The 14,185-nt window shown below is 53.8% G+C and overlaps 1 protein-coding gene across 1 annotated transcript; it reads left to right on the plus strand.

Annotated features, from left to right (window-relative positions):
* Positions 1-6,909: 6,909 nt before the first annotated feature.
* On the plus strand, positions 6,910-13,319 carry PRODH2 (proline dehydrogenase 2). The gene is made up of 10 exons (XM_040976544.1): positions 6,910-7,083; positions 7,159-7,355; positions 7,462-7,600; positions 7,701-7,787; positions 9,968-10,048; positions 10,395-10,550; positions 10,641-10,807; positions 12,132-12,242; positions 12,584-12,669; positions 13,135-13,319. The coding sequence occupies exons 1-10, from the start codon at positions 6,910-6,912 to the stop codon at positions 13,317-13,319; spliced, it is 1,383 nt and encodes a 460-aa protein (XP_040832478.1).
* The last annotated feature ends 866 nt before the right edge of the window (positions 13,320-14,185 follow it).

Consider the following 14,185-nt stretch of genomic DNA (forward strand, 5'->3'; position numbering starts at 1 on the left):
GATCTTCCTCTCTCTCTCTCCTCTCTGTATATCTGACTTTCTAATAAAAATAAATCTTTAAAAAAATAAATCAGGGCCCGGCGCAGTGGCGCAGTGGTTAAGGTCCTCGCCTTGCATGCCCGGGATCCCATATGGGCGCCGGTTCTATCCCGGCAGTCCCGCTTCCCTTCCAGCTCCCTGCCTGTGGCCTGGGAAAGCAGTCGAGGACGGCCCAAAGCTTTGGGAACCTGCACCCGCGTGGGAGACCCGGAAGAGTCTCCTGGCTTCGGATCGGCATAGCATCAACCCTTGCGCTCACTTGGGGATGGAAGATCTTCCTCTCTGTCTCTCCTCTCTGTATATCCGCCTTTCCAATAAAAAATAAAATAAAATAAATCTTTAAAAAAAAAAATCAGTCAGCAAAAGAATCCTTACTTATATTGACTATCAGGATAGCTAAGAAACCTACCTGTTTCCATAAATAATGGAAAATAGTTCAATGTGACCTTCCTTTTTATTTCTGATGCTGTTTGATTAATTGCATTATTAAAACTTTTGGTTCAATTATTTTTTATAATTTTTAAAAATTTATTTATTTTTATTGGAAAGGCAGATGTACAGAGAGAGAAAGACAAAGATTTTCCATCTGCTGTGTCACTCCCCAAATGACCGCAACTGTCAGAGTTGAGCCGATCTGAAGCCAGGAGCCAGAAGCTTCATCTGGGTCTCTCGTGTTGGTGTAGGGTGCCAAAGCTTCCAGCTGTCCTCTGTTGCTTTCCCAGGCCACAAGCAGGGAGCTGGATGGGAAGTGGAGCTGCTGAGATTAGAACCGGTGCCCATATGGGATCCTGGTGAAGACTTTAACTGCTACGCTGTCATACCAGGCCCCCGCCCCCGTTCAAGTATTTTTAATGTTACTCTTTTATCAGTATAGGTGAAAGTAAGTTTTTACACCACAGTGCTTGTATTTGCAAATCTATTAAGGCTCAAATAATTTCACTTGAAATCAAGCACTGAGGTTATGGTGCAGTGTTCTTTTTTAAAATATTTATTTATTTTTATTGCAAAGTCAGATATACAGAGAGGAGGTGAGACAGAGAGGAAGATCTTCTGTCCTATGATTCATTCCCCAAGTGGTCACAACAGCCAGAGCTGAGCCGATCCCAAGCCAGGAGCCTGACGCTTCTTCCAGATCTCTCATGCAGGTGCACGGTCCCAAGACTTTGGGCCATCCTTAACTGCTTTCTCAGGCCACAGCTGGATTAGAACTGGTGATACAGAGGTTTAAGCCCCTGTTTCTGATGTTGGTATCTCATATCAGAATGCTGGTTGATGAGTCCGGGCTACTCCATTTATGATCTAGCTTCCTGCTAACGCACCTACGCAGAGATGCTACTCTGAGTTCTTGGGCCCCTTCTACCCACGTGGGAGACCAGAAAGGGGTTTCTGGTTCCTGGCTTCAGCATGGCCCAGTCCTGGCTGTCGCAGCCATTTGGGGAGTGAACCAGTGGATGGGACATCTCTCCTGGTCTCTATCTGACTTTCAAACAAACAGTAAATTTTTTAAAATTAGACATGGAATGCTACCTAACCCAGCAATTCTGCTTCCATGTTTAGACTGAAAAGAATCGGAAGCAAGCTCTCAAAGAGCTGCCTGTACATCCAGTGCAAGGTCTACAGGGTAAGCAAATCTGCCTCAGCGTGCATCCGTAGACGCTTGCTGCCAAACTTGACCAAGAGAGTTGTCCAAGCTGTTCTGCTTTCCATTTTCTGATGAGGCAGTTGATGTCCCCTGCTGGCCTGGATGAGCTGGCCATCATGTCTCCTGTGTGCATATGGACATGCTGTCCACTGCACAGGCATCAGCAACTGAGGAGGCCCAGTCCCAATACTATACTCCAAGGTTGGACAACGCATCCTGTGGCTTTCCCTGTGGCCAGGGTCTGAGTCCAGCGTTCTAGTTCCCAAAGAAACCTTGCCTTGGGTGACCCCAGACTTGACTCTTCTGTGTGCCAGCTAGTGTAGGGTCAGGTTTGGTCTGTCACCTGCGCTAGCCATTGCACATCCTGGTAGACACAAGCTGCCTGGTGAGTTCTTCTCCAGCCCCATGTCTCATGCAAACTAATAGATGCTACAGCATAGCCTAGCCAACCCACCACACACCTCGTTCTCACACATACTAGCTCCCCAAGTGAGCACAACGGCCGATGCTATGCCGATCCGAAGCCCGGAGACTCTTCTGGGTCTCCCACACGGGTGCAGGGTCCCTAAGCCTTGGGCCGTCCTCGACTGCTTTCCCGGGCCACAGGCAGGGAGCTGGAAGGGAAGCGGAGCTGCCGGGACTAGAACCGGCGCCCATATGGGATCCCAGGCATGCAAGGCGAGGACCTTAACCACTTGCGCCACCGCGCCGGGCCCCACATTATGTCTTATAGACAGCACTATACTTAGAAGTGTGAATTTCCAGTATGATAAAGAAACCTTTGGTAACATTCCAAACAACATCCAAGACACACTCTTCACCATTTTTACCTCGTGCTTTCACGTCAGAAAACGTCGGTACGTTTTAAACATGTGTAAGCTTTCTCTCGAAACACACAAATGCTCGTGAAGACGCGTTCCAAGGACGCGCACACACAACCCAGGCTTCTAAAAAAGGCTTTAACCTGCAGAGATCACGGCGGCAACCGAAGACGTTGGTGCAAATTTCCAGGTCCGCCACCAGGGGGCAGTACTGCCACGTTCGAGAAGCATCCAGCTAGCTGGGGACGGTGCACCCGCTCTGAGCATCCTGCTGCTCCTGCAGGCGCGCACGGGTCGTCCCTGTGTGTCTGCTGCCCCGAGGTGATCAACAGACCGATTGTTAAAGGCTCAGTCGCTGCGCCAGCGCCGAGCCAGAGAGGCCTGCAGGAGGGCCCTGTGAGAAGGGTTTTCCCTCACCCTTTGGCTGCTGAATAGCAGTCAGCAGTGCGGGGGCTGGAGTAACTGGGTTACTTTTGCTGCTTTCCCTGGCAGGGAGCTAGATCAGAAGTGGAACAGTGCCGGTAATGGGATACTGGTGCTGCAAGCTGCGGCTGTACTGACTGCATCACAGCATTAGCCTGGACAAGAATTTTTCAAAAAGATTTATTTCTTTGGAAAGAAGAGTGCTCAAGAAAGCGAAAGGCACAAACGACTTACTCCCCAAATGGCCTCATCAGGTGGGACTGGGCCAAGCCAGAAGAAGCCGGGAATCTAGAACTCCATCTGGTCTCCCACACGGATGTAGGGGCCCAAATATCTGGGCCGTCCTCTGCCGGTTTCCCAAGCACATTAGCAGGAAAATGGATCAATGGGACTTGAACTGGATCTATATGGGGTGCCTGCTGTGCCACAATGCTGGCCCCAGAGATGGGCTACATGGATTTACACGCGTCTTTCTGTCCACACTAGGAGCGCCTGTGTAGTTGGAAGAGCAGGTGCGCACAGACAGCAGGCAGGAACTGCCGGTCCACGGGTACTACCATCTGGAACGTCTCTGGCAACAGAATCTTCCAAGCCCAGTGCCCAGGGGGCTGCTCTAGGGAGGCTCTATGCCCCGGTGACCCTCTCTGCTGGACACTCCCAGAATAGGCGTGCCCCGCCCCAGGCCAAGCCACAGCAACAGGTGATGGCTGAATGTCCCGAGGTCATCTGCCCACTCAGCCAAAGCCCCTGAAGGAGAACTCGGATCCTGGGCCTGACCTCCCATGTAGGCCCTGGCCTCTGTGCTCACACCCAAGCCCTTTTCCCTCTGACCACAGTGAGGAAGGCACCCACTTAGGAGCTTCATCAAGAACCTTCCATGGCTACCAGTAGCAAGCCCACCATTCTGCCAGGTACTCGCAGTTCCCTACCTGGTGTCCCACCTCCCTCACCCTCACATTGAGTCTCACTCTGCCCCAGCCCCAGGTTTGTGCTTCAGGTAGGGAAAAGAAGGGTTTTCTGGGGGCAGTATTGTGGCACCGTGGGTTAAGCCACTCCTTGTAATACTGACAAACTCTCATGGGAGCACACCATGCAGCACCTGGGGAAGCAGCAGGTGGCAGCACATGTGCTTGGGTCCTTGTCACCCACCTGGAGACCCCAATGGAGTTCCTGGTCCCTCCTGGCTGCAGCCTGACCCAACCTCAGCCATGGCGGCCATTTGGGGGAGTAAGCCTGCGCATGGAAAATCTCCTTCACCTATCTATTGCTCTTTCAAGTAAATGAATAATCTTTTAAAAAAATACTTATTTTTATTATTTATTTTACTTCTTTTTATTATTACCATTCCATAGGCCCTGGGATTTCCCTTATCCCCTCCCCAATTCCCTCCTCCCTCACTGAGTTCCCCTATATCGTTACTATAGTATAGTTCTTCATACGCAGTCATTATTGCAGGCATGGACAATGGCAGAGTCCAGCATCCTATTGTCAAGATATAGTAAGCAGTTTTACTGAGAGTCCATCTTTGTCATGAAGTAGAGATGCATATTGCACTGTATCCTCGCATCTGGATATGATAATCTCCATTACACAGTTACTATACATCCCCTTAAATGAAAAGCCACAATACAAAATCAACAACAGGAAGAAAGATAGAAATTTACGATGCCATAGAGTTAAATATCATGCTACTGAATGACTAATGTGTCGCTGAAGAAATGAAAAAGAAAAATCAAGAACCTTCTTGAAGAAAATGATGTTACTGTGTGGTCTATGAGTCATTGAAGAATTTAATCAGAAAAAAAGTGTTTTGAAGAGATGAAACTAACAAAAACCATCAAAAACCATGAGCTATAGTTTCTTCTGATCTTTGTTGGTGACATGTGTCTCCTGTAGGATGGGCTGTTAGCCTCCGCCTTCTCTCCTCTGATGTGTGTAGTCTCCCCTGGGGACTGCCATCCTGGCCCCATCATGCCACCCGCTGGAGGAGGCAGCGGTCAGCGGCACCTCACCGGTGCCGGCGTCCTACCATTCAGCACGGGTTCCTCCGTATTCAGCTGGTTTCAGAGATGTTTTCTGCCTGGGCTGTGGATTCATGCTTTTCATCAGTTCTAGAAGATTCTCAGCCATGATTTATTCCTTCAGAGATTGCCTCTCCGCCCTTCTCTCTGATCCTGCTGGTGAGACTCGCCCCAGGTGCTCGCTGTGCCCCGGCTCTGTCACATGTATTTATCTCTCGGTTTGATGCATTTGGCATGTTGCAGCGTTGACATCTTCCAGCTTGGCTGTTCTGCCTCCTGCGACGTCTAACCGTCTTTTTGGCAATTACATTTTTACCTCTTGCCTCTTCGCAAGTTTCATCTATCATTGTAATTTCCAGATTCACTTTTTTGTTTTGTTTTGTTCATGGAGGGCACTGCCGGCTCATGTATGTAATTGTGTTGTCTCTTCGGGCATTTCGTAAAAGCCTGCTTTATAATCTGGGTCTGACAATTCCAATAGCTGAAATTGTGCAGGTCCGCACCTTTGGTTGGTGGCGGCAGCAGACTGTATTCCCCAAAATTGATTACAACAAGACTTGTTTAAAAAAAAAAAGTTTAGATTTTATTGATGTATTTGTATTTGAAAGGCAGGGTTGCAGAGTGAGAGAGGGGAGAGACAGAGAGAGTGAGCGAGACCTTCTCCTGGCTGGTACACTTGCCAGATAACCAACATGGGGACTGACACTGGGACACAGCAAGTCGAGCCATCACCTGCACACCACGTGGGCTCTGGTTCCAGTCCCAGCTACTGAGCTTCCAATCCAGTTTCCTGCTTCCTGCTAATAGCCTGGGAAAGCAGCAGAAGATGGCCCAAGTACTTGGGCCCTTGAACCCACGTGGCAGCCCTAGAAGAAGCTCTTGGCTCCTGGCTCCTTATTGGCTCAGCTCGGGCCATCGCAGCCCTTTGGGAGGATGAACCAGCGGATGGAAGATCTCTCTGGTCCTCCCTCTCTCTCCTTCTCTCTGTAACTCTGCCTTTCAATAAAAATAAATAAATCTCTTTATTTTAAGGAGGGGGAGGGTGGCACAGTGGTGGAGCACGCTGATCTCCTGTGGTACCAACATTCCATATGGGTGCCAGTTCATGTGCCGGCTGCTCCACTTCCCATCCAGCTCCCTGCCTGTGTCTGGGAAAGCAGTAGGGAATGGCCCAAGGCCTTGGGCCCTGCACAGCAGGTGGGACTGGAAAGAAACTCCTGGCTCTCTCTCTCAGCTTCAAACCAGCCCGACCCTATTGGAGTCATCTGGGGAGTGAACCAGCGGCTAGAAGGGAGATTCTCTCTGTCTCTCCCTCTCACTCTCTCTGTAACTCTATTAAAATAAATAATGAAAAGAAAAAAGAAAGCAAATGACAGTGAAGAAGATCCCCAAATGACCTCAGGCTCCTGCAAGGCGGAGCTTTCTCAGCACCGCTGGCGTCCCCTGGTAAGCCTGTTTCTGATGTGCTCATCCGGCTTGCTCCCATGGGGGCAGATTGGGGCCTGCGATAAACAGCGCTTCCCTGCTCACGCTCAGAGTCTGCAGGGGACACATCTGGCCTGGAGTGCTTGGGTTATAGGTTCTGTGTGTTTTCGCTCAGTGCCATCATACCATTTCCCATTTCAAGACAAAGCAATTGCAGGGAGAGAGGGTAGACAGCTTGCTCAAGGCCACAAAGCCACACTGCCTGCCCCGTGCCCTCCTGGCACCTGGTGGGCACCTAGTGAGTGTGTGGGGTCAGACTGAGGCTCGGTTGGGGACTGGCACTTGGGGACTTGGGGGGTACTGCTCCTGTTCCCGTTACTCTGAACTCTGTCCCCACGAGTTAATGATTGACTGCCCCTCTCCCCCAGCAAGCAGCCCATGAGCCTAAAGCTCAATCCAGTTCATTAGTCATTGCCCGTCGGCTGGGTAAGGGGCAGCAGGCGCCCCTGCAAATCTACAGAGTGGCCAGAGAGTCCTGATGCTCCGGGCTTACCAAGCGCTCCGTGCCCCAGCCAGCCCCTCCGCGGGCAGCTGGCGGCCCCTGCGCTTCGATGGCGGGGCCTTCCATCTCAAGGGCACAGGGGAGCTGGCACGGGCTCTGCTGGTGCTGCGGCTGTGTGCCTGGCCCCCTCTGGTCACCCACGGGCTTGCAGTGAGTAGGGACCCCAGGGAGCTGGCCTGGAGGCTGCCCCCAGCCCACTCTAAGCCCTCGCTGCCTGTCTCCCAGCTGCAGGCCTGGTCTCAGCGCCTCCTGGGTTCCTGGCTCTCAGGCAGGCTTCTCCGAGCATCCTTCTATGGGCAGTTCGTGGCCGGGGAGACGGCAGACGAGGTGAGGGACTGTGTCCGGCAGCTCCGGGTTCTGGGCCTCCAGCCCCTGCTCGCAGTCCCTACTGAGGAGGAGCCAGACTCAGTTGCAAAGACTGGGTGAGCAGGAGGCCAGCCCCCATCTCCAGGGGAGGCGGGAGGAGGGCAGGGAGCAGCCCACCCCCTGCTGGGTTCCAGCCCTGACACTTGCTGACCGACTGGGCAGTGAGGACTGGTACGAGGGGAACCTCAGTGCCATGCTGCGCTGCGTGGAGCTGCAGCGGAGCCTCGCTGAGCCCCCAGGCCTGGCTGGAAACAACCTCATGCAGCTGAAGGTGACGGCGCTGGCCAGCACCCGGCTCTGTGTAAGGCACAGACTGGGGGGGGGGGGCGGGGAGCTATGGGGGAGGGTGTGGCTGCCCAGTGGGCCCCTCCCTCACCTCTGTGTCCACCGTCCTATTGCAGAAGGAGCTGACCTCACAGCTGGCGAGGCCAGGGGCCTCCTCGGAGCTGAGTCCCGAGAGGTTGGCGGATGTCATGGACTCTGGGCAGGTAAGGACCTCAGGTACCGAGTTCCCTGCACTCGGACAAGTTCCAATTGTGCTGAATTTACTTATGTGTTTATTTATTAGGGGAGGCAGAGAAAGCCCTATGTTTATATTAATGAGGATCTACGCCCATCTATCTTTGTATTTGGAGAGAGTGGCTCCCATCAGCTGGTTCACTCTTCCAGATGTCCACAAAGGTCCAAAGTCTATCCAGGTTTCCCTCGCGGGTGACCGCAACCCCCAATTCCTTGAGGCATTACCCCTGCCTGCCAGGGTCTGCCCTAGCGGGAGCCTGGAATCAGGAGCTCGCGCAGAGTGGGAAAGCCCAGCCCTTTGGGACACGCATGGCCCGTGCACTGCTCTGTTGCTGCCCCAGCTCCCACCCCCAGGCAGCACTGTATTTCACCACCATTGTTTCCTGGTTTAGCACAGGCCGAGCCAGTGTGGCTGCAGCGTGAGTGTGCTGGTGCAACAGGTGGACAGCTAGAGTCCCAGGGGAGGGGCTCTGGGGGCGGGTGCTCCCAGAGGAGGGACTGGGGCAGCAGCTCTTTGCGGGCCCAAAGACAGTGTGTCACACGCATCCCACACCGTGCGTGCTGGCAGGAGCTGAGTGATTGGAACAGGGATTGGAGTCTGTTCATTCATTCCCTTTTATCTCCATATCCCATTGCTTCTCTCCCTGCCACCAGCAATGACTCCATCCCATATATTATATATTTTTCTGTTGCTGTGATTTTATTTTGGCATGTGGACATTAGAAGCTTCAGGAAGTTCAGGAAAATAATGGAGTTAGAGATTGTGTGTCTTCCATGAATTTTTTGAAGCCTTCTTTGTACTGTTTGGGATAGGGTGCATATCCCCCCAAATTTTACTATAAAAAATTTCAAATACACAAATAGAGCAAGCACTCATATACCCATCCCCTTTAAAGTTTAACTGTGTTTGCTTTAAATCCTCTCTACTCTTTCACTTATTCCTCTCTCCATCCATCAACCCACTTTATTATCTTTTTTTTTTAATTCAAGAGACAGAAAGAATGAGAGCATGCAAGTGAGAGGACTCCTGGTTCAGCTGAAATGTCCCCAGTGGCTTAGGCTGGGACAGGCTGGGGCGAGGAGTTCGGGGTGCAATGCAGGAGTTCAGGGTGCAATGCAGGAACTCGGGGTGCGATGCAGGAACTCAGGGTGCAATGCAACGGTCAGGTAAAAGCAAGGAACTCGGGGTGCAGTGTGGTCGCCATGTCGCAGGTGGGAACCAAGGTCCTCGAGCCGTCACGTGCTGCTGCTGCTGAGTTAGGAACCAGAATTGGGAATTGAACCCAGACCCTCTGAAACAGGACCTGGCTGTCTCACCTCTTTCGCCGAACATCCAGCACCATCTTACTTTCGGATGCATTTCTAAGTAATTTTTAGATTCAATGTACTTCTCCCCCTAATTGTACCAGGATGCAAATCACTGGAGTTCAACAATAGCTACAGTTGCTTTTTTCCTTTTGAGGCAGAATGTTCTTGTAATGAAATCTACACGGCCTAAATGTACCCGTGATGAACTTGAATGAATGCTCATGCCTGAATAACCCAAATTCTTACCAAGACATAAAATAGCTCCATCATCGCAGAGAGCTTCTTCATACCCTTCCTGATCAATCTAGGAGGCAAAATGAATTTTATTTAATTTATTTTTAATTTATTTAAGAGACAGAGTTCCTATCCCTTGGTTTCCTCCTTAAAAGCTGACGGGGGGCACAGGGCAGTGTGGTTAGGTCCCAAAGCTTTGGGCCATCCTCCCGTATTTTTCCAGGCACATGAGCAAGGAGCTGGATCAGAAGTGGAGCAGCCAGGAATCAAACCAGTGCCCAGAGGGGATACCAATATTGTGGGCGGCTTTACACGCTAGGCCACAATGCCAACCCTGTTGTCTTCGTTTTACAGAGAAAAATAAATAAATAAATAAATAAAAACAGGCCCAGAGAGGTTACAGGATCTGCTTGGGGGCACACAGCATGTGGGAGAGCCAGGGTTCCAAGCCAGACTGTGACCCATGGGTTACAGCTCAGTCAACAGCGTCTATTGATAGTCACTCTTATGAAGATTCTGACTTTGCCCATTCCCGGAGGTGGCGGAAGAGGGGGACCAGGCCCCCCACGGTCCTGAGCCCTTCTTGCCTTCCCTTGCTCTGTTCTAGAACCCTCAGATCTCTTGCCTCAACGCCGAGCAGAACCGGCACCTGCAGGCCTCACTGAGCCGCTTGCACCGGGTGGCGGAGGTAACTGCTGTTGCAGCCTCATGCACCCAATCCTGACCATCCCCTCGCCCACGCAGTGTGCCCGGGGGGGCCCCTGACCACCCTCTCCGCCCTGACCACCCTCTCGGCCCTGACCACCCTCTCGGCCCTGACCACCCTCTCGGCCCTGACCACCCTCTCGGCCCTGACCACCCCTCCGCCCTGACCACCCCTCCGCCCTGACCACCCTCTCGGCCCTGACCACCCTCTCCGCCCTGACCACCCCTCCGCCCTGACCACCCTCTCGGCCCTGACCACCCCTCCGCCCTGACCACCCTCTCGGCCCTGACCACCCTCTCCGCCCTGACCACCCTCTTGGCCCACCCAGCGTGCCCGGGCGCAGCGCGTGCGCCTCCTGGTGGACGCCGAGTACAGCTCCATCAACCCCGCGCTCTCTCTGCTGGTGACCGCGCTGGCCGTGCGCTGGAACCGGCCCGGGGAAGGCGGCCCCTGGGTGTGGAACACGTACCAGGCCTATCTGAAGGTGGGCGCTGTACTCTGCGGGACTTCTATGGGATCCCTGTGCCCGGCGCCACCCCATCCTGCCTGCATGTCCTCCCTGTCCCGCTCCCAGGACACACATGAGCGACTGGGGCGGGACGCTGAGGCTGCACACAAGGCCGGCCTGGCCTTCGGAGTGAAGTTGGTCCGAGGGGCCTACCTGGACAAGGAGAGAGCGCTGGCCCGGCTCCAGGGGACAGAAGATCCCACACAGCCCGACTACGAGGCCACCAGCAGGAGGTAGGCCTGGGCACTGCGGAGCTCACCGCCTGCCCACCAGGCTCTGAGCCCAGCAAGCCAGGTGTCGGTCTCCAGCCCCGTCTCCTGGGACCAGAATACCGTCACCTTTTGGGTCACCACCCAGTCTGTCCCCCATCGGCAGCCAGAAGGAGCCAGGTCAGGTTCTGCCCCTTCTTTTCCGTAGCCCCCCAGTTCCTTCAGCCCCAAGAGTTAGTCCTTGTCCCCTCTGCTCTCCACCTCCCACCTCTTCCTATTGAGCCACTGTGCTGGAAGATTTATTTCTTTTTCTTGAAAAGGCAGATTTACAGAGAAGGAGATTCAGACAGAAAGATCTTTCATCTGTTGGCTCAGTCCCCGAGCAGCTGCAACAGCCAGAGCTGACCTGTTCCCAAATCAGGATCCTACTTCCTGATCTCACACTTGGGTGCAAGGTCTCAAAGACTTGGGCCATCTTCTACTGCTTTCCCAGACCAGAAATAGGAAGCTGGATGGGAAGTGGAGCAGCCAGAACTTGAACTGGCACCTATATGGGATCCCAGCATGTGCAGGGCAAGGATTTAGCCACTGGGCCACCACACCAGGCCTGACTCATTCCTTTTTATGATACTATTCTATTGCATGGCTGGACCACTTTTTTTTTTACCCATTTATCAGCTGAGGGAGAGGAACTGGCCAGGGGAGCCATGAGCACCCCAAGAACACAGCAGAGTGATCCCCAAGCTCTTGGCAGGACACCCAAGCTCACTCCGCTCCTACCTTTTGACTTCTGCCTGTGAGCCATGGCTGACAGAACATGAAAAACTGTTCTCCCACTCTCCTGGGGAAGAGGGAGATCTGGAAACACTTCAGGCATGCAGCAGTAGCGGATGAAGTGGGTTGAGCAGCGTGCAACCCACCACACACCAGCCAGGCTTGCTTTGTGCCTTGTTCCAGGCCACAACCTTGCTCTCTCTCCATGGCTTCCCGCTCCTGCGCCTGCCCAGGTGCTCTGAGCTAGGTTCCCTCTTAAGGGCACTTGCACTGAAGGAGCTGGAACGTGGGATAGGATCCTTTTCTGTGCCAAGAATTTACACACACACACACACACACACACACACACACACACACACACACACACACTGCTCCACACTCCCAGCAGCTTGCCTTGCTACAAGAGAGGAAAATGGCCCCAAGACAAGAGGTCCCTGGCGGCTGGTGCAGGTGGTAGGGGAGGAGTTTTCTGGCCCCAGAAACCTTCCTTTGAGAGCATCTCAATCCGGGGGGCCAGACCCCCTGATCACTGTTGGGGGTGGCCTGTGGAGTTAAACGGACTGTGTCCCTTCAGTTACAGCCGCTGCCTGGAGCTGATGCTGACCCATGTGACCCACCGGGGCCCACTATGCCAACTCATGGTGGCTTCCCACAATGAGGAATCTGTTGGCCAGGCAACCAAGCGGTAGGCGGTCAGGGGGTGGGCAAGTGGGCACCCACCCAAAGGGCCTCCTCCCTCCCGCTTCCTGCGCATGTCACCAGGGAAGTGCCGAGGGTGGTGGCTCTGGAACGAAGAGGCGAACAGCATTCCCAGGGTTTGCAGCCTTGCCATGCTGCAGGTGCCCTGGCTGGACAAGACCTTGAGCCTTGCATGTTGGGGTCCAGTGTGGCCTGAGGGCTCACCAGGTGGGTGGCAGAGGGCTCCTTGCTTTGTTATCCAGCTGGGAAACTCTTTTGCGAGTTCTGCAACTGCCACAGGGTTCATCTGCAGCCAGATGTGGCTTGATGCTGAGGTCTCTTCTGCAGCATGTGGGAGCTGGGCATTCCTCAGGACGGGCCTGTCTGCTTTGGACAACTTCTGGGCATGTGTGACCATGTCTCCCTGGCGCTGGGTAAGTGAACGGCCCCATCCACTGTGTCCCCACACCCTGTCTCCCCACCCCAGCCAGATGCCTCTGCTCTTCCCAAACAATGCCTGGCCAGAGCCTGCAGCAGGCCGAGCGTCCAGCTCTCTCTACATCTCAGGGTCCTGAGGATGACCCTGGAGAGCTGGGATGGATGTGTGCTTTCAGGATCCAAGGGTCCTGGGGGGCTGGGTCTCCGTGCCGGCTGCCCCTTGCATTTGCTAGCCTTGTATCATAGTCCCTTTCCCATTGACTTCCTGTGTGTTCTTGCCCTCTCGGGATGAGTCCATTCATCCTTCTCTTAGAAGCATTCTAATAACTTTTGAAGATGTTTAGCAAGGTTTGCGGCAGGTGTCTTGGGCTTGTAAATCAGCCGCCTTCTCAAAACAGCAGCCTCCAAGCCAACACTTACACCCCTGCCAACACTCCCTCACCCTGCCCCTCTCTGTGCAGGACAGGCCGGCTATGCCATATACAAGTCCATCCCCTACGGCTCCCTGGAGGAAGTGATCCCCTACCTGATCCGGAGAGCCCAGGAGAATCGCAGTGTGCTTCAGGGCGCTCGCAGGGAGCAAGCACTGCTCCGCCAGGAGCTGTGGCGGAGGCTGCTGGGAGGAGGCCCGAGGGTCACCCAGTAGTACCCCTGGGAGTCATATGGTAAATAAAGGTCCCCAAACTACCACCCAAGCAGCCAGCCTGCACTGAAACCACATTCATGGGCCAGGGACAGTCTCAAGCTCAGCCACTCTAAGCTTGGGGACTCTGCAGTTTGAGAGAAACCCTTCTTCAAAACAAAACACAGCATGTTTATTATCATTGTATTTGAAAAGGAGAGCTAGCTCGTCTGGGTCTCTCGTGTGGGTGGCATGGGCCTAAACAACTGGACCATCCTTTGCTGCCTCCCAGACTATAGAGTCACAAGAATGTTGATTGTATAAGTATTAACAATATATTTTTAAGTGCAAGTTGGAAGTGGAGGAGCCAGGACTTGAACCAGCCACTCCAACAGGGCACACTGACTTCCGCACCTAATCCCTGCCCAGAGAGAGATCTTAGAGTACCCTCAGGGCTTGACCCTGAGGCCAGAGGTGGCCTCCCCTGACACTGAGGCAGCCCATGCTCCTGGGGTGAGCCTGGGCAGACACCCCTGGGAACTTCCCCACCCCAGTGGATGCACAGAGAAAGAGCAGTGCCTGCAAAAGGCCGTGCCAGGCCACGGTTCTGGGCAGGGGCCGAGGGACAGTCCCAGCAGGCTGTCAGGCAGTAAGCATCAAGTGAGGCCCCTGCCGAGCTAGGCTCTGAGCGCAGCAGTGCTGGGGACACAACAGGAACACCCCAGGCCCTGCACCCAGGGAACTCAGTCCTGTAGGAACAGTATTCCCAGGGTCACCTGGTGATCGCCCCCTAGTGGCCAGGGTTAGGAGGGGTGGCCCAGGGCTGAGTGGGAACAGAGGGAGCACCTGACCTGGACTGGGGGTGATCCAGACTGGGTCCCAGGAAATAC

The sequence above is a fragment of the Ochotona curzoniae genome, unplaced genomic scaffold (genome assembly GCF_017591425.1).
Source record: "Ochotona curzoniae isolate NIBS_2020 unplaced genomic scaffold, NIBS_Ocur_1.0 contig_2699, whole genome shotgun sequence".
NCBI classification, from domain to species: domain Eukaryota; kingdom Metazoa; phylum Chordata; class Mammalia; order Lagomorpha; family Ochotonidae; genus Ochotona; species Ochotona curzoniae.

What these genes read in the sequence shown, in the direction of transcription:
- PRODH2 (XM_040976544.1), top strand. Translation starts at nt 6,910, where the DNA reads ATGCTCCGGGCTTACCAAGCGCTCCGTGCCCCAGCCAGCCCCTCCGCG. An exon ending in ATGTCATGGACTCTGGGCAG is followed by an intron (nt 7,788 to 9,967) that starts GTAAGGACCTCA and finishes GCTCTGTTCTAG; the next exon opens with AACCCTCAGATCTCTTGCCT. An exon ending in CGTACCAGGCCTATCTGAAG is followed by an intron (nt 10,551 to 10,640) that starts GTGGGCGCTGTA and finishes TCCCGCTCCCAG; the next exon opens with GACACACATGAGCGACTGGG.